General features: G+C 51.7%; 1 protein-coding gene across 1 annotated transcript in view; it reads right to left on the bottom strand.

Moving 5' to 3' along the window:
- The window catches only part of CLPB (ClpB family mitochondrial disaggregase), a 208,244-nt gene that overhangs the window by 98,506 nt on the left and 90,663 nt on the right, over positions 1 to 19,075 (bottom strand). Inside the window, exon 9 of the mRNA XM_068136325.2 lies at positions 12,447 to 12,502. Within this exon, the coding sequence (XP_067992426.2) occupies positions 12,447 to 12,502 (56 nt within the window). The remainder of the gene's footprint in view (positions 1 to 12,446; positions 12,503 to 19,075) is intronic.

The following is a 19,075-nucleotide window of genomic DNA, read 5'->3' as shown; positions in this document are numbered from 1 at the left end:
TTCTCGGTCTTCCCCGTCCTCTACTTCCTTCTACATTCATTTCCATCACTCTTCTCAACCAGTCACTTTCATCCTTCCTCAACACTTGACCAAACCATCACAACCTGTTCCTCTTCACAGCATCAATCACAGGCTCCATTCCCATCATCTTTCGCAATTCATCATTTGTCTTGCTCTCTCTCAACGATACTCCGCATATCCACCGAACCATTCGCATTTCCACCCTTTCCAGCCTTCGTTGCTGCTCTACGTTCATTACCCATGTCTCACTCCCATAAATCATAACATTTCTCACACATGCAGCATACACCTTTCCCTTCAGCTTCAACGACACTCCCCTCCTCATCACCACGCCACTCAGTTCCCGAAACTTCTTCCATGCACATCTCACTCGAGCAACCGTTGCCGAGTCTGATCCACCTTCTCCATTCAGCATGTCTCTGAGGTAGCAAAAATGTTTTCACACCTTCCAGTTTCATGCAGTCTCCAAGATCCAACTCAACATTTCCTCCATCTGCAGCTCCCTCTGTGCACACATTACATTTGAATGTAGCTGCCACACTGGTTGATGACCCTCTCAAACCACTACATTTTTGATGAACCCACTCAGCGCACATTGTACATTGAATGGAGTTCACTCCGCCACCCTTCCTGCACACAGCACATGACCACTTGCCAATTCTTTCCACCTCACCACATGCTTTACCACTTGCCATCACCTTCGTCTTTCCTATATTCACCTTCAGACCTTTTGTCTCCATACATTCGTTCCACTTGTTCATCTTCTCCTTCAGTCCATCCATACTTTCAGCAATCAACAGCAGATCATCTGCATACAACAACTCCCACGGTAAACCCTCCTTTACGTTCTGAGCCAGCACCTCCATCACAGCTACAAATAGTAGTGGACTTCGTACCGACCCCTGATGCACTCCCACCTTCACCTCAAACTCACCACTGTTCCCGTCCTTCGTCCTAACAGCTGCGCGCGCTCTTTTGTACATTGCCATCACTACTCTGATCAACCATTCCTCCACTTCTAACTTCCTCAATGCCCATGTCAAAACTTCACGTGGAACCCTATCGAATGCTTCCTCCAGATCAACAAACCCAAGAAACAACTTCTTCCTCTTCTCCATGTACTTCTCCTGCAACTGCCTCACAATAAAGAGCACGTCTGTCATTCCTCTTCCTGGCATAAATCCAAACTGCATTTCGTCGATCTTCACCTTCTTCCTTATCCTCCCCTCCAACACCCTTTCCAATACCTTCATTCCATGCTCCAATAACTTTATCGCTCGATACAAGCCACAGTCCAGAGGGTCACCTTTCCCCTTGTATAGAGGGACAAGGGTACTCAGTTCCCAATCCACTGGAATGCGGCCTTCTTTCACCACCAGATTGCAGATCTCTGTCATTCTCTTCACACTCCAATTTCCCGCTGCCTTCAACATATCTCCCACAACTCCCGTCGGCCCTCCCGCATTTCTACTCTTCATTGCTTTTATCGCCAATACCTTCATTCCATCCTTATAACTTTCATGCTCTGCTTTTTCTGCTCCCGTACCCTTTGCCTTCTGCCACTCCTTGAACTGCTTCCTCTTCTCGTCAATCCTCTTTCCAACTTCGTCATCCCACCACCATGTTTCCAAGTGCCTCGGTGGTCCTTTTGTCCATTCACATACCTCACCAACGGCTCCCAACAGACTATCTTTCATTGACATCCAACCACGTTCAAGTTCAACCACATCATCCACTGCCCGAGTCAGCCTCTCTTTTAATGCCTCCCTTACTGTCACCTCTTTCAACCTCCACACCTTCATTCTCGGTTGGTACTTCACCCGCCGAGCTCTCCTCGCACCTTTCACCCTTATGTCGCAGACAACCAAGTGGTGCTGTGAAACAGCCTCCTCCTCCGGGATCACCTTTGTGTCCCGGAGGTGCCCCCTATCTCACCCACGCACCATCAGGTAGTCAACGGTTGTCGTCGACCCACCTGACGTGTATGTAACAAGCTTATTATCCCCTTTCTGGAACTGAGTATTACAAATCAACAAATCAGCTCCATCAGCAAACTCCAAAATCCTTTCACCTTCTCCATTTCTCACACCATATCCATAACCCCCATGAACTCCCTCAAAACCGTCCATACTCCTTCCCACATGTCCATTTAGGTCTCCTCCTACCACATCAACTTTTTTTTTTTTTTTTTTTTTTTTTGTATACAAGACCGAGGCTCGTGAAAGAGCGAACATTAATCACACAGAAAGACAAACCGACACATAAAACATATAACATCGGGAGCGGTAGACAAGATGGGGAGAGAGGGGGAAGGACACAAACACAACATTTGAGAGCAGGGACCGAGAGACATGGAGACATCGAGAGATCTGAGAGAGGGCGAGGGCTTTGGGGGGGGGGGGCATGGGAAGGGGGCGGTGGGAGAGGTATAAAACATATGGACACTGCCAGGACTTCCAGGAAAGAAGTTGGAATTTCAAACAAGGTGGATCTGGGGTGAATTAGCGGGGGTAGAAAAGATCAAGGTTTTGGATGGGGGAAGATAAGAGATGGTGGTGAACAGCTGTTTTAAAGACCTGGAGGGAGGAGTGGGATTGAAGGGAGTGAGGGAGTTTGTTCCAGAGGCGGGAGAAAAGAGGAATGAAAGAGTGAAGGTGAGCAGAGAGCCGAGATTTCGGCAGTTTAACCATCAGAGGGTTGCTGGCAGATCTTGTGCGACCTGTAGGAATATTTGGGGGACAGAGCACAGAGAGAGCTGGGGGTGCAAGGCCGGAGAGGAGTCGGTAGAAGACAGAAAGACCACCTACCTGCCTGCGGTGAGTGAGTGAAAGGCCCTCAGAGATAGCTTCATCGCGGGAGATTCCAATAATTCTGAAAGCTTTGGTTTCAACAGCGTGAAGCCGAGCTAGGTGTGAGGCAGGAGCACCGGCCCATAGGGGAGAACAGTATTCCATTGAGCTGCGGATGAAAGCCTTGTATGTGGTGAGGAGCTCAGGTGTGCCGAGGAAGGACTTCGCACGACGGAGGATGCCCAGTCGGCGACTGGCTTTGGAGGCCAGCTTGGAAATGTGGTTTTCCCAAGAAAGATCATGGCAGATAGTGAGACCCAAAATCTTGAGCGACAGAACTTCTTGGAGAGGATTGTTGAGAAAGTAGATGGGAGGGTTGTCCAGTCGATCTTTTCGGAGAGACATAGTAAGAGTGTGAGATTTGTCAGGATTGAAAGACATGTTCCACTTGTTTGACCAGTCTGTGATTTTGTCCAGGTCTTCAGAGAGTGAGGAGGCAGCAGACTCCCGATCTGAGGGAAGAGGAAAGGAGCGGCAGAGAGTGGAGTCATCAGCAAAGAGATAGAGAGGATTTTCGAGAGAGTCAGAGAGATCATTGATGAAGACCAGAAAAAGCACGGGGCCCAGAACACTGCCTTGGGGAACTCCAGCCTGAACAGGAAGAGGAGATGAGAGAAACCCATTCAGGGCCACACGTTGACGACGACTAGAGAGGAAGTCCGCCAGCCATGCGTGGAGATTTCCATGGATACCAAAGGAGGAGAGTTTGGTGAGCAGAGCGGGGTGCCAGACCGTGTCGAAGGCACGTGATATGTCGAGGGAGACAGCTCTAATTTCCTGTTTGGCATTGAGGACCTCCATCCATTGTTGAGACAGCAGAAGCAGCATGTCCAGAGTAGAGTGACCTGGTCTGAAACCAAATTGATGATCAGAGATCAAGCCATTGGAGAAGAGGAAAGATTTCATATCCGAAGCAATGATGGATTCCATGACTTTGCTGATAATTGGGAGAAGGCTGATTGGTCTGTAGTTGCTAGGATCTGTTTTTGCACCTTTTTTGTGCAAAGCGGTGATGTTGGCTGATTTCCAAGCAGATGGCAGTTGACCTTGAGCAAAAGAGAGGGTGAAGAGAACAGAGAGAGGGTGAGATAGAGCAGCAGAGCAGGATTTTAGGACCCGTGGGCTGATGCCGTCGGGTCCAGTTGCAGAATCAGAGTCGAGGGTTGACAGAAACTTTTCCACCTTGTCAGGAGGAAAGGACACGGAGTCCAGGAGCAGCAGGGTACGACTGGGTATGGTGGGTACAGAGAGGAATGGGTTTGGGACACAAGATTTAGAGGCAAACACAGAGTTGAGGCATTCAGTTTTTTCACGTGCGGAGTCAGCTGTGTAGCCGTTTGAGGTAAGGGAGGGGATGGAGGGGGAACAAACACCAGAAACGGATTTGACCAGACGCCACCAGGATTTGGAAGAGGGACACAGATAAGAGAGTTCGGTCTTGAGAACGGAGAGATATTGTTTCCTGGCTCTCCTGAGGGTGGACACACACTTGTTTCGGGCTTTGTGAAAGGAAATGAGATTTCCTTCCGTTGGATTTGTTTTCCAGGAGACGAAGGCAAGTTGTTTCTGGGCAACAGCCTCACCACAAGATTCCGTGTACCATGGACGGGAGGAAGGGTATGACAACTGAAGACGAGATGGGATAAATCTGTGCATGAGAGAGAGCAATTTACTTTGGAAGAATTCCCAGGATGAGTTGATGTCAGAGGTGGTAGAGATGGGAGACCAGTCCAGATGATTGATGGCTGCTTGAAGACCGTGCCAGTTGGCCTGAGTGAAATGCCAGACTCGTCGACGCTGAGCAGGCTCCCTGAGGATGGTCAGAGAGATGTCCACTTTAACAAGGACATGATCAGATGATCCGATCGGAGCAGAAGAAGAGCAGCAGACATTTTCAGGGAAGTTAGTCATAACCAAGTCCAGAAGAGAAGATGTTCCGTTGACTGAGATCCGGGTCGGGAAATTGACAGATTGTGTCAGTCCCAGTGAGTCGCAGAAGTCCTTTGCTGAAGAGCCATGGCTGGTGAGAGAGGTACCCACACCCAGCCAACTGGCATGGTGACAATTGAAATCACCACATATGAGGAAGAGAGAGTTGGGATGAGTAGATAGAAGTTGGTCCATATCATCAGACAGCGAGATGTAGATGGAGTCATCACTGTTTGGTGGACGGTACAACACACATATGAACAAGAGGTGGGAGCGAAGGGGAAGCCATAGCCAGAGGTATTCCTGGGGGTGAGGTGGAGAGAGTGCAGTGCAGGGCGAGTGAGGAAGAGAGTTTTTGATAAAGATAGCAACCCCGCCTCCAGGACGAGGCTCAGGTCTATCATACCGGAGGAGGGAGTAGCCCGGGAGAGATACTATGGAATCAGAGACATCATAAAGGAGGAAAGTTTCTGTTAAGCAGATCACGTCTGGTTTGACAGAAGCAACCTGTATGGAGAGATCAGTTAAGTTTGAACGAAGGCCCCGGATGTTTGAGGTCCATACCGTTAATGAAGAGGAAGGGGGAGCATCAGATACAGAACAGGGGGGAGGAGGGGTAGGGTAAGATGTGGAAGAGGTGGAAGAGATAGGGAGAGCTGTTGAAGGTGTGTCAGAGATTTCAGAATAGCTCGGAGAAAGGGAAGGATGGGGCGGACAAAAGGTTTGATGGTGATTGGGTGAGCCACAATGAGGTGTTATTTGAGGAGGGGGAAGAGCGAGGCAGAAGGTTGGGGGAGATGGAGGTGAGAGTTTGAAGGGGGAAGAAGCGGGGAGGACGCTTTGAGGAGGGGGAGTGAGAGGGGGGAAATTGAGAAGCAATGAGGGTGGGGAGATTTGAAGGGGAGGGGTGAGGGGGGAGTTTGGGAGGGAAGGGACAAGGGGAGGGATTTGAAAGGGATGGGATATGGGGGAGATTTGGAGGGGAGGGGTGAGGCAGGAGTCTAGGAGGGGAGGGGCGAGGGGGCGTCTTGGCGGGGAGGGGTGAGGGGGTAGTTTAGGAGGGAGGGGGCAAGGGGGGAGATTTGAAAGGGATGGGTGATGGGGAAGATTTGGAGGGGAGGGGTGATGGGGAAGATTTGGAGGGGAGGGGTTATGGGGAAGATTTGGAGGCGAGGGGTGAGATTGGATTTTTGAAAGTGTACGATTTATGGGAAACGAACATTTATTGCAAAATGAGTTTCTTGTGACCTTTGAGAGGTCACACTTCCTCATCTTTCACGTTTTCCATCAGCTTCTCTATCGCACACCAGAACTTGTCCTTCTCTGCATCGCTCCGACCAACCTGCGGAGTATATCCCGAGATGACGTTCACCAAGAGCTTTGCAATCATCATTTTCACTATCATCAACCTATCACTCACTCTAGTCACACTCACCACACTGTCTACATACTCCTCAGAAAACAGGACACCAACACCATTCATGCCTTCTGGGCACCCTTGCCACACAAACTTGTATTTCTGTCCCTGCCTACCCTTCACCATTCTCACACCACTTCCCTTCCATCTCGTCTCTTGCACACAACATATGTCCACTCTTCTTCTGACCAATACTTCCACCACTTCTCCTGATCTCCCTGTCATTGTCCCTACATTCCATGTCCCAAACCTCAGAAACCGATCTCCACTTCGGGCTGTACCCTGCCCATATGTAGTTGTAATTGTCATGGTTCTCTTTTTGAGGCAATGTTTTTATGGTCGGATGCCTTTCCTGACGCCAAGCCTCTTCGTCGCCTCTTACGACACGCAGGGATACGGTGTACCTATTCTAACCAGGGTACACACCGGGAAAACACCATGTACAGCATTTGTAAAATTTAAATTTGGGAAAATGTGGAATTAAAACTACATTAATTGAATTTAAGTGATGATGAAGATGATAAAGGTTGTGTGACACTGTCGATGAACTTCCTTTTATATCAGAGCATAACTTATTGATTAAAACTCATCTCGCAGTTTCTCCTTTTTTAGGCTGGTGTTGGCTTAGTGGTTAGGGTGCCGGCTTGGGATCCGTGGATCCTGGGTTCCAATCCCGGTCGATCGCTAAATTAACAACAGGGGGGTTGACTCAGCCTGTCATCCTTCCGAGGTCGGCAAATTGAGTACCAGCTTGCTGGGATGACTGATCCCGGTGTGTACCCCGATTTAGAATAGGTACACCGTATCCCTGCGCATCGTAAGAGGCGACTAAGGGTTGGCACCAGGAAGGGCATCCGGCCATAAAAAAACATTGCCTCAAACAGGGAACCATGATTGTCATGGGGCCCGCAAGGCTAACCCCTGCTCTTGCGGGGAAAATGGCCTTAAAACGATCATTCGTTCATATTCATCCAATGCGATCTCTTGCACTTTTTTTTACTTGTGCTTTCCAGGCAACAAAAGATAAGTTTATGTTTGGATAAAGAGGATTTATGAAATAGGTCACGTTCAGTCCGTTCTTCCTCACTGACCAAATCGTCTCATATGACTCTGTTTTTCAAGTGCTGGTGACACTCACTGTAGTGAATATGAAGAAAAAGAAGAGCCTCAGTAGGCGTGGGTCATATTGGATGCATATTTAGGGGCGAGCACTCGGTCAGAGAGGGGGTCAGTATCTTGTCTGCTGAATGAGTTATGCAGAGATGAGCGCTGGATTTTATTGGTAAGAAGTAACTGGGATTCATGACTAATGTTTGAACTGCTTGGCTTTGCGTTATAATGCTTTTTGGGATTTGTAAGACTGATGATATTATTGCCTGTTGTGTAGAATGCCAAAGATCGATTTGAATAAAGCCTCGTATCTTGGCGTCAGGAAAGGCATCCGGCCATAAAAAAAACATTGCCTCAAACAGGGAACTGTAGGAGCTATGCTCCAACGTAAATCGGAAGAATGGACGCGACAAAAAGCTGGAATTCGTCCGAGTTTCTTTATTGTGTCAAATCAACTCGGGTACTCTGAAAAGCCCGTTTATCGGGCAGCAATATATATACACATTATCCCGGAGCGTTTGCCCGGGAAAGGCGAGAGGGGGCGTGCCCGGGCGTCCTGGACGAGGCCTGGCAAGTCGAGAGCGGGCATGCCCGGGCGTCCCGGACGAGGCCTGGCAAGTCGAGAGCGGGCATGCCCGGGCGTCCTGGACGAGCTCGGCATGGTGATCGCTCCGCGTCGTCGGTAGGTGCAAGGCGATTGTGTATACCCAGCGGTAGCCGCTACACACGTCCCCCCAGAATCGACTTGCACCGGCAGGGTCAATTTAAGGGGGGTCCTGATGACCCGGCCGAAGCGACCCCTGGCGGGTCGTGGGGGGGGGGGGGGGGAGGAACCGGTGTAGTGGTGGGCGGTCGAGTGGGGGGCACCGTGGACGGGGGGCGGCCTCGCCGCGGCGGAAGGGCCAACCGTGGCGGTTGGTCGATGTCCAAGTGCGCCGGCTTGAGGCGGTCCACCGCAATCCGGTCCGACCTGCCGCCGATGTCGATGACGAACGACTTGTCGTCCCGTCACAGGACCCGGAAGGGTCCGTCGTACGGCGGCCGGAGTGGCCCCCAATGTGCGTCATGACGCACAAAAACGTACTCCGCTGTGCGAAGCGTTGGGGGGACGTAGGACTGGGGGTCACCGTGGTGGGACGTTGGCACGGGGCAAACCGTCGGGCGGTCTCCTGGAGGTCCGAGCGCTGGTGAGCTGCGGACCAGGGACTGGTAGCGTCGGGCACGAATTCGCCCGGGACGCATAGCGTCTGGCCGTAGACGAGCTCGGCGGTGGACGCCCGGAGGTCCTCCTTGGGGACCGTGCGGAGGCCCAAAAGGACCCACGGCAGCCGGTCGGCCCAACCGCCGTCCTGAAGGCCGGCCATGAGCGCGGCCTTCATGGAGCGGTGGAATCGCTCGCACAACCCGTTGGCTTGGGGGTGGTAGGCCGTAGTACGGTGGAGCTTGACCCCCAGGTTGCGGGCGACCGTGCCCCACAGCTCGGAGGTGAACTGCGGTCCGCGGTCCGACGAGATGTCCGCCGGTGCGCCGAAGCGGGCGACCCAGGTGGCGATGAAAGCCTGCGCCACGTCGGCGGTGGTGGTGGAGACGAGGGGAACGGCCTCCGGCCACCTGGTGGTCCTGTCCACCATGGTGAGCAGGTGTGTGAAACCCCATGATGGGGGGAGGGGGCCCACCAGGTCCACGTTGACGTGGTCGAAACGTCGTTTGGGCACGGTGAAAGGTGCCAGCGGGGCCTGGGCGTGTCGGTGGACCTTGGCCTGTTGGCAGGCTGTGCAGGTGCTGGTCCAATCGCGGACGGCCCTTCGAAGGCCGTGCCAGACAAATCGCGCCGACACCAGCTTCTGGGAAGCTTTCCAGCCCGGGTGGGAAAGGCCGTGGAGGGAGGCGAAGATGTGGCGTTGCCAGGTAACGGGCACGATGGGGCGAGGCTGGCCTTGGGAGATGTCGCACAGCAGGACAGTGTCCGCGAAGGGGATGTCGGCCAGGCGGAGGCCCGTGTCCGCCGCCCGGAGGGCTTGGTGTTGGTGGTTTGGTCCGCCGCCATAAGCGCGAAGTCCACGCCGAGGTGGACCGCGTTCGCGCTGGCCCGAGAAAGACAGTCGGCCACGGCGTTGTCTTTGCCGGCGACGTGCCGGATGTCCGTGGTAAACTCCGACACGGCGGAGAGGTGGCGCTGTTGGCGGGCAGACCACGGCTCCGTGACCTTGGCCATTGCGTAAACCAACGGCTTGTGGTCGACGAACGCCGTGAAGGGTCGGCCCTCCAGGAGGTGGCGGAAATGGCGAACGGCCAGGTGTAGACCGAGGAGCTCACGGTCAAACGTGCTATATTTGAGCTCGTTCGGCCGGAGTTACCGGCTGAAAAAAGCGAGTGGCTGCCAAACCCCGTTCACCCATTGCTCATGTACGGCGCCCACCGCGTAGTCGGAGGCATCCGTGGTGAGGGCGATGGGAGCGTTGAGCACCGGGTGAGCGAGCAGTGTTGCGTCGGCGAGGGCCTGCATTGAGCTTTTAAAGGCCGCGTCCATTGCTGCGGACCAGACGACCTCGTGCTTGGCCGGCTTGCCCCGGAGGGCTTCGTAGAGGGGCCGCATGAGTTGAGCAGCGCGGGGCACGAAGCAGTGATAGAAATTCACCATTCCCAGGAATTCCTGCAAGGCCTTTATGGAGCGGGGACGCGGAAACGTGGTGATGGCCTCGACCTTGGTTGGCAGCGGCACGGCCCCGTTCTTGGTGATGTGGTGGCCCAAAAAATCAACGGCTGTCGTGCCGAAGTGGCATTTGGCCGGGTTGACGATGAGGCCGTGCTCGCTGAGGCGCCCGAACAGTGTTCGGAGGTGGAGGAGGTGCTCGGCCCGGAACGTGCTGGCGACGAGGATGTCGTCCAGGTAAACGAAGAGGAATGGCAGGTCGCGCAGCACGCCGTCCATCAAGCGCTGGAACGCCTGAGCCGCGTTCTTGAGGCCAAACGGCATTCGCAGGAATTCGAATAAGACGAACGGCGTGATGACGGCCGTTTTTGGGACGTCGGCCGCCCTGACAGGTACCTGGTGGTATCCCCGTATTAAATCGATCTTTGAAAAAATGACCCGTCCTGCCAAACGGGCGGATACGTCTTGGATGTGCGGGATCGGATACCTGTCGGGGGTGGTAGCGTCGTTAAGGCGGCGGTAGTCGCCACATGGGCGCCAGCCGCCCCCTGGTTTTGGGACGATGTGTAGTGGCGAAGCCCACGCGCTATCGGAGCGCCGCACGATGCCAAGGTGTTCCAAAGCGTCGAACTCGGCTTTGGCCATGGCGAGTTTGGCTGGGTCGAGGCGGCGGGCTCTGGCGTAGACCGGCGGGCCCGTGGTAGGTATGTGGTGCTCGATCCCATGTCGTACTGCGACGGCCGAAAACATCGGCCGCGTGAGGGCCGGGAACTCCGTGAGCAGGCGAGCAAACTCGTTCGCCGCAGGGAGGGTGCATGCCAGCTCGGTCGGAGCGGAGCTGCTCAATGTGCATGCCAGGGAGCTGAAGGTCTCGGAATTGATGAGGCGACGCCGTTGGACGTCCACCAGCAGTCCGTGTGCGCAGAGGAAGTCGGCGCCTAGCAGAGCCATGGGCATGCTTGCGGTTACAAAAGTCCAATTAAAGCGTTGGCCGCCGAAGCAGAGGGTGACGTTGCGCGGGCCGAAGGTGCGGATGGCCGATCCGTTGGCCGCAACCGAGGAGGGGCCGCAAACCGCGGACTGCCTGTCCTGATCGGAGGCGGGTATGACGCTCAGTTGGGCGCCGGTGTCACACAGGAAGCGCCGTCCGGACTCTTTGTCCGTGATGAAAAGTAAGTTGCCCGTGTGGCCGGCGATCATGGCTGGTAATGAACGCCGGCCCGGCCGTTTCCCGGCTTGCCGAAGGTGCACGGGGGTCGGCATGTCCGGGCCTTCTGTCAGAACCTGGCATAATAATAACACCACGCCTGGTCAGGTGGAGGCCCCGGTCGTTGTGCTGGAGGTGGTCGGCGCGGCGTAGCGGCCGCCAATTGCGTCGGCAGTTCGGTCGTCGACCGTGCCGGGTGCTCGGGCGCCATGGGCGTTGCTTCGGACGGCGGTGGGCTCCAGGTCGCTGCTCCAATGCGTTGGCCTGCCGCGGAGATCTTGTCGGCTTCCCTGGCGAGGGCGCGGGGATCCGTGATCGTCGTGCTTGCCAGGGTGAGGCGTACCGGGCTGGGCAGCTGACGGAGGAACAGCTCCCGGAACAGGAATGCCGGAGAGTGCTCGCCGAGCAGCGAAAGCATGCAGTCCATTCGCTCGGACGGGAGCGTGTCGCCGAGCTCGGGCAGGTCGAGCAGGCGCCGTGCGCGTTCCGCTGATGAGAGGGCGAAAGCGTCGAGGAGGAGCTTTTTTATCGCGTCGTATTTGTCAGTGGCTGGCGGGCTCTCGAGGAGGCTCAGGGCGCGGGCCGCGGTGGCTGAGCCGAGTGCTGCTACCACATGGTGGAAGCGGGTGTCGTCGGCCGTGATGCCTCGCAGGGCGAACAGGGAGTCCGCCTGGGCGAACCAAACCGCCGCGTGAGCCTCCCAGAAGGTAGGCAGTTTGAGGGCAACTGCCGTGTCCATGTCGGGTCACCAATGTAGGAGCTATGCTCCAACGTAAATCGGAAGAATGGACGCGACAAAAAGCTGGAATTCGTCCGAGTTTCTTTATTGTGTCAAATCAACTCGGGTACTCTGAAAAGCCCGTTTATCGGGCAGCAATATATATACACATTATCCCGGAGCGTTTGCCCGGGAAAGGCGAGAGGGGGCGTGCCCGGGCGTCCTGGACGAGGCCTGGCAAGTCGAGAGCGGGCATGCCCGGGCGTGTCTGGACATGCCCGAGCGTCCCGGATGAGGCCTGGCAAGTCGAGAGCGGGCATGCCCGGGCGTCCTGGACGAGCCCGGCATGGTGATCGCTCCGAGTCCTCGGTAGGTGCAAGGCGATTGTGTATACCCAGTGGTAGCCGCTACAGAACCATGATTGTCATGGGACCCGCAAGGCTAACCCCCGCTCTAGCGGGGAAAATGGCCTTAAAACGATCATTCATTCAATCATTCTCGTATATTGGAGTGAAGTCTGGAAGCTTTTTCAATCCACTCACCTTCTTCACATCTTTGTGCAAGTACTTTGCCACTTGTTTTGCCAGTTCAGTTTTCCCTGAAAAACAGGCACTTGATCAATCTTGGTAACCAAGTACAGCAAGGACTCAAGGGAACAGCGATTGTGAGATATTTCATCATTTCATATTTGGTGAAAAAGTACCAAATGTTTATTTTTTTATTTTTTGTTATACAGTAAACTTGGCAAATCGTCCTTCACGAGAAGGATGGAGTCTCCATAAACCTCCCATCAGCAAATTAACATGTAATGACAACAACTGGTCCTTTTATGCTCCATCTCACAGCCTTCCAACCCATCTGGTCGCATGATGTGGAAGGTCATATCCTCATAAAAGAGACAAATTTGACATCAACAAGTCAGGAGACGACGATGGTTCACGAGCGAGCGGTATTCAATGACAAAGGATGGACTACAACCGAAACAGGCCCGGACTGGCGGGTTCGGGGGCCCACGTGGCAGGTGTCGGCCCCCGACATGCGGTGTACATGCCCCAATGCGCTGCGTGCGCAGGCCTTTAAGAGCCAGCTGTACTTAATTGCGTGTGGTGCTGGCCTGGAAATGTCAAAACGAAGGTTACTGACCTTGAAATGAGATAGAAAATAATGTATAATCAGTTATGAGGTTAGTTAGCTACACAATACCGAAAATTCGGTTCGATTCCGACAACTTTAAAAATTTGACCTTTGTTACCTTCAAAGGTCGAAGATTCTGAAATTTGTTGGAAAACTTGTATTTCATGATGTATGTGATAATATAAGATCATGTATGACATTTCACCCTATCAGGAAGCGAACAATGTAATAAAACCATCAAAAATCGACTTTTCTAAATTTCGTGACCTTGTGACCTTGACCTTGGGGCGAAAATGAAAAATCGAGCTCCGTGGGGTTAGACACATGACATTGGCCTAACCAAATATCGAAACCCCTGTCAGATTCCACCAACTCCCTCGGAGAAGATGTAGCTTGAACTCATTTACCCCCTAAAAAGACATTTTTTTCGGGCGTGGCTCTGCCCACAATGGGCGCAATATGCCCACTCGAGGCAGGACACAACTAGATCATGATATCAACCTCCCGTATCCTGTTGGAGTTTTCTCTCTCTTTATCTCACTCTGTCTCTGTCTGTCTCTCTGCCTCTGCCTCTGTCTCTCTCTCTCTCTCTCTCTCTGCCTCTCTCTCTCTCTCTCTCTCTGCCTCTCTCTCTCTCTCTCTCTCTCTCTCTCTGTCGCCATCTGCTGGCTGTCAGTGCGTTGGGTGCGGTGTCATGGCGTCTGCTCGCTTCGTGTCGTGAGTGCTCTGTGTTGGCTGTTTCCTATTTCCCTTATTCACTCCATTGTGTCCCTGTTTCTGATTGTAAAGTTTTCCCCTTGTTTCCTGTGTGTGTTGAGACTTGAGAGAGAGCGGGAGAGCGCACGGTAAGTGTTTTCGCAGGTTGTTGTTGAAACCTTCGGTTTCTGGGCCTGCGTTTCATTTGCCTTGTTTTTCTGGTCGAACTGCTCGTCGGTGGTTTCGATTCCTCATTTATATATTGTTTTTCCTTATCTTTTTCCTTTACCTTCACTTGCTGGTTGCTTGTGACAGGTTTCTTTTTGTTTAAACTTAAACTTCCCTTATTTTTTTTTTCAGCTATGGCAAACGGACGTTTGTCCAATAGTGTGTACGAGTCGCTCACTCGTAAGGAGGGAGTGATAATTACTCCACCTGATGGAGTTAGTGTTGAGAATGTGGTGATTGGTTTAGGAGACCTTGTTGGAATCGAGAATGTTCTTGCAGCTTCAAAAATGAATCATCGCATCGTGGTTTTCCTGTCGGACGTGCGACACGTGGCCCAGGCGGTTGAAATCGGTTTAACCGTCTCGCCGGATATTTTTGTTAACGTCAATCCTTTGGACACAATGGCCGTTCGGTTAACTCTGTCCAATATTCCTCCTTTTTTCACTTGTGAAGAGATAGTCTCTGCACTAAGTGTCTTTGGCACAGTTGTGTCGCGGGTCTCGATGGTTCCGCTTCGTCTTCGCACTGACGCCTCGGTTCGGCATGTTATGTCGTTCCGACGTCATTGTTATATCATTTTAAAAGATAACGCTCAATCACTCAATGCAGTTATGACGTTGAAATATAAAAACCGCAATTATCAAATCTATATTGCAATGGAAACTATAACTTGCTTTAATTGTGGTGAATCGGGGCATTTAAAAAACGTTTGCCCCAAGAATACCGCCGGTGATGCATCGATACCGGTGAAGACCATTAACACAAAAAGTGGTCCATCTAGAGTCGGGGACCCTCATGATGCCTCAAACACGAGTAATTTACCTGAGCCGTCGGCGGCGGGGGTGGCTCAACCCCAGGCAGATGGTGAGGGTTTTACCGTTGTTCCTTATAAAAGGAAACATAAATTAAAACATTTAACTGATAACAGTCAGGATGTGGCAGCGAGCTGTCCAAAAAAGATGGCACCGGCTGATGAACATGACGAGTCCCGTTTGGAAGCAGCAATAGCTGAGGTTTTTAAAACCGAAAATCGGTTCGACGTTCTTGCTCTGGAGGATGATAATGCTTCTGCTTGTGGAGTTGGTGAACTCGAACAGGAAGTTGGTGTGGTGCAACAGGAAGCGCATGTGACCACTCCCGTGGTCACAGGCACCGTGTATGTGAACGCCGAGTCCACTCTTGTCCCTCTTCCTGCTGGGGGTGAGGTGTGTGACGTTCCTGAGTTGCAGACAACCTCGAGCCCAGGTGAATCAGAGTGTAAGGCATCAGCTGATGACGTGCCGGGTTTGCCCCCAGCAGAATGTGAAACTTCTCCTGATAGTACATCTCTTCCTCTCCCTCTTCCTCCTCCCACTCCTCCTCCTCTTCCCACCCCCCCTCCTCCTCCCACTCTCCTTCCTCCTCACACTCCTCTTCCTCCTCCCATCCCCCTTCTTTCTCCTCCCGCCCCCCCTCCTCATCCTCCCGCCCCCCCCTCCTCCTCCTCCCCCACATACTCCTCTTCCTTCTGCTTTGGGTGCGGAATGTGACGTTTCCCTTGTGAAGCCACCAGCTCCATATCAGGAGCATGAAATTGATGTCATGGACATGGACCGACACTCGGAATGTGATTCGGACGGGACCTCGTCGCTCGCCTCTGCCGGGAGTGTCGAAGCCTGGAATGACCCGGGTTTTCCCCAAGATTTGGAGGGTGAGACCAGTGTTCCACCCTCCGAGATCATAAAATTTCTCCAGGACACTTTTCGGAAGAAACGGGTAAAAATTAAAGATTTTTTCCCTGACCTAATCGGCTTTGTGGTCTCTGCGAAGCGACTGCTTGTTAAAGCCGGACAGCTTGGCGTGACCGAATCACAGGTCTATCGTCTCCGGAAATGTATCCTGAAAGCGAAGAAGGAGCTGCAGATGTAGCCCAGCCAAGCTGTTTGACACGTTTATATACACCCTTATATCATGGCTTTCTCCTTCGCCAGTTTGAATATTAATGGGGGACGTTCTTCCCTAAGGAAAATTGAAGTTAAACAGTTTGTTAAGGAAAATCGCATCGATATTCTACTGCTACAAGAGACAAAATGTAGTTCCTCTTGTATGGGGGAGTGGCAAAGGATAATGAAAGGAAAATGGTTTTTTAGTAGTCTGGAACACCCAAGGGCTGGGGTAGCTGTCTATTTACAGCCTTCCTTCTGTAGCTCTCATATAGTTTTTAATGACATAATCAAAGGGTATTTAATTTCAGTCACTTTTACACACAATGGTTTTAAACACACGGTACTGAACATTTACTCACCTAGTGATAGCACAGAAAGACTTGCCTTTTATACTAAGTTGGAAACATCTCTCATGCACATTGATTTTAATGGACTTGTCTGTTTGGGTGGAGATTTTAACTGTACCGTGGACCCTGCCCTTGATCGTAATGGAGAGGAGCCAAGCGCAGTGCCTCTGTTAAGATCCTTGTCCAAGTTCTCCCTTGTTGACGTGTGGAGAATCCGCAATCTTTCTGTCCGCCAATATACGTGGTGTCGGTGCTCAAAGAGTCGCCTCTCGCTCGCAAGATTGGACCGGTTCTATATTAACAGTATTTTTCTGAATATCGTGAGTGGCGCGGACATTGTCCCGAGTGGCTTCTCAGATCATCACATGGTTACGCTTTGTGCTTGCCTACCAGTTCGGAATCGTGGTGCTGCCTACTGGACCTTTAATGTGAGCCTTTTGGAAGAAAAAATGTTTGTTGATGCATTTCATGCATTCTGGAGGGCCTTGCTCCAACGTAAACCATCCTTCCCCCGCCTTGGGCAGTGGTGGGACAATGCCAAAGTACAGATGAGATTGTTTTGCCAACAATATGGAGCTTATCGTACTCAACACAACTCTGCCCTTCAATCCCTGATTGCCAAGGAAATATTATCCTTGCAATCCAACCTCTTGGCTTCTAGTACTGAGAGAACGAACTCTCTGCTGGCGAAGAAAAAAGCTCTTCTTGCTGATCTATGTGCAAAGCAAGCTAGAGGAGCGCTGATTCGTCTCCGAATGGAGAACCTGTGTCATTTGGATACCTCCTCCAAGTTCTTTTTTGCACTGGAAGTCCGAACTAAGAGAGGTCAGCAGATAACTTCAGTAATGACGAAGGAAGGAAGAATAACGCACGATCAAAAAGACATCAGGTATTCCCTCAAGAACTACTTCTCTGACCTGTATCGCGCTAAGGGAATCGATAACGAGATCACAGGATCCTTGACTTCCTCCTTACCCACCTTGTCGGAGTCTGCGTGCCTGCAACTGAACAAGGAGCTAACCATGGAAGAACTCCATGCTGCTTTACAAACCTTACCTTCAGGTAAGGCCTCTGGCTTGGATGGGATACCTGCAGAATTTTACAAAGCTTTCTGGGACCTCCTGGGACCAGAGTTACTCGAAGTTTTGGTTGACAGCCTACGATTAGGCTTACTGCCGCTAAGCTGTCGTAGGGCGGTACTCGCCCTGGTCCCAAAGAAAGGAGACCTCCAGCAACCGCAAAATTGGCGTCCCATCTCACTGCTTTGTACGGATTACAAAGTTTTCTCCAAGGCTCTTACCAACCGGCTCAGGCCCATGATTGGCGACATCATACACCCCGATCAATGCTACTGTGTTCCGAAAAGGACAATACATGACAGTATTTTTATCGTGCGTGATTTAATTGATATCTGTGATCTTAAACAAAGAAATGTTGGTTTGGTTTTTTTAGACCAAGAAAAGGCCTTTGACACCATTGATCACTTTTATCTTTTTTCGGTTTTACGTGGGTTTGGGTTTCCAGAAATTTTTATCTCTCACGTACAGTTACTGTATAATAATATCTTTAGTCTACTCAAGGTTAACAATATTTTATGTCCACCTTTCCTGGCCAGTAGAGGCATTCGCCAAGGATGTCCTTTGTCTGGCCTCCTGTACTCCCTCGCACTTGAACCTTTGCTTGTTCGCTTGCGTGCACGTCTTCTCGGTTTCCTTCCGCAACCAACGGCGCACCCAGTTAAGGTGATCGCTTATGCGGACGATCTTTGCGTAATCGTTCATTCGGATGAAGATGTCTCCGCCTTGGTCCAATGTGTCCATGAATTTAGTTTGGCAAGCTCTGCAAAGGTCAATTGGAAGAAGAGCAGTGCTCTTTACCTTGGTCCACAAAATGGAGCCATTCCTCCAACTCTGCCCGAACAACTTGAATGGACAAGGGATGGAATCCTTTATCTCGGTGTTTTTCTTGGCCCTGGAAACTTCATTTAAAAAAACTGGGAGTCACTTATAATCAAAACTGAGAGACGGTTGCTGAAATGGAGGGGTTTACTTTGTCAACTTTCTTATCGAGGCCGAACCCTTGTTGTAAATAATCTTGCGGCATCAATGCTTTGGCATGTTTTAATGGCACTGCAGCCCCCAGATTTCATTCTCAAAAAGCTACAAGCTACTTTTATCGACTTTTTTTGGGGAGGTAAGCACTGGCTTCGACCTGGTGTGCTCAGCCTGCCTGCTGCTCAAGGAGGACATGGACTGATTGCTGTTTCTAGCAAAGTGATGGCTTTTCACCTCCTTTCACTTCGTAGGCTGCTGTACACCGACGTCTCGTGGAAAGCGTCGGCTCACTGCCTGCTTCAGCAAGCAGGGAAACTCAACTACGACCAAGAACTGTTCCTTATAGACACCACAAAAGTTGATGTAACACCAGTTCCTCTATTCTATAGGAGTATGCTGGAGGCATGGCAAGCGGTTCCTGTTCGCCGTGACAACAGGAACTATTCTCTTGAGCTGTTTTTAAACGAGCCCATCTTTCTAAACCCCATATTTGAAGGGGTCTGCAGTAACCGTGCTTTTATGCAAAAGTTTATCGACGTCGGATGCATCAAGGTTAAACATCTCAGAACCCCTTTTCCTTACAAGTGGAAGCCAGCTGCTGACATTGCTGTAGCCACCGGAGTTCGATCCATTCGAGTCATAGGAAGGATCTTTTCTGTGATCCTGCGTTTTTTCAAGGGAACCGGGCTAAAATGGGCCCCACAGGCGGAAGCTAGTCCTTCTTTATCCGAATTTCTCTTTCCTAGACTTCTACTTCATTTTCAGGGCTTCACCCCTTTTCATTTGA

Source organism: Myxine glutinosa, chromosome 14, assembly GCF_964187855.1.
Source record: "Myxine glutinosa chromosome 14, kmMyxGlut1.1, whole genome shotgun sequence".
Taxonomy (NCBI): domain Eukaryota; kingdom Metazoa; phylum Chordata; class Myxini; order Myxiniformes; family Myxinidae; genus Myxine; species Myxine glutinosa.
The sequence above is the reverse complement of the archived record's forward strand: the minus strand, read 5'-3'. Positions and strand labels throughout refer to the sequence as shown.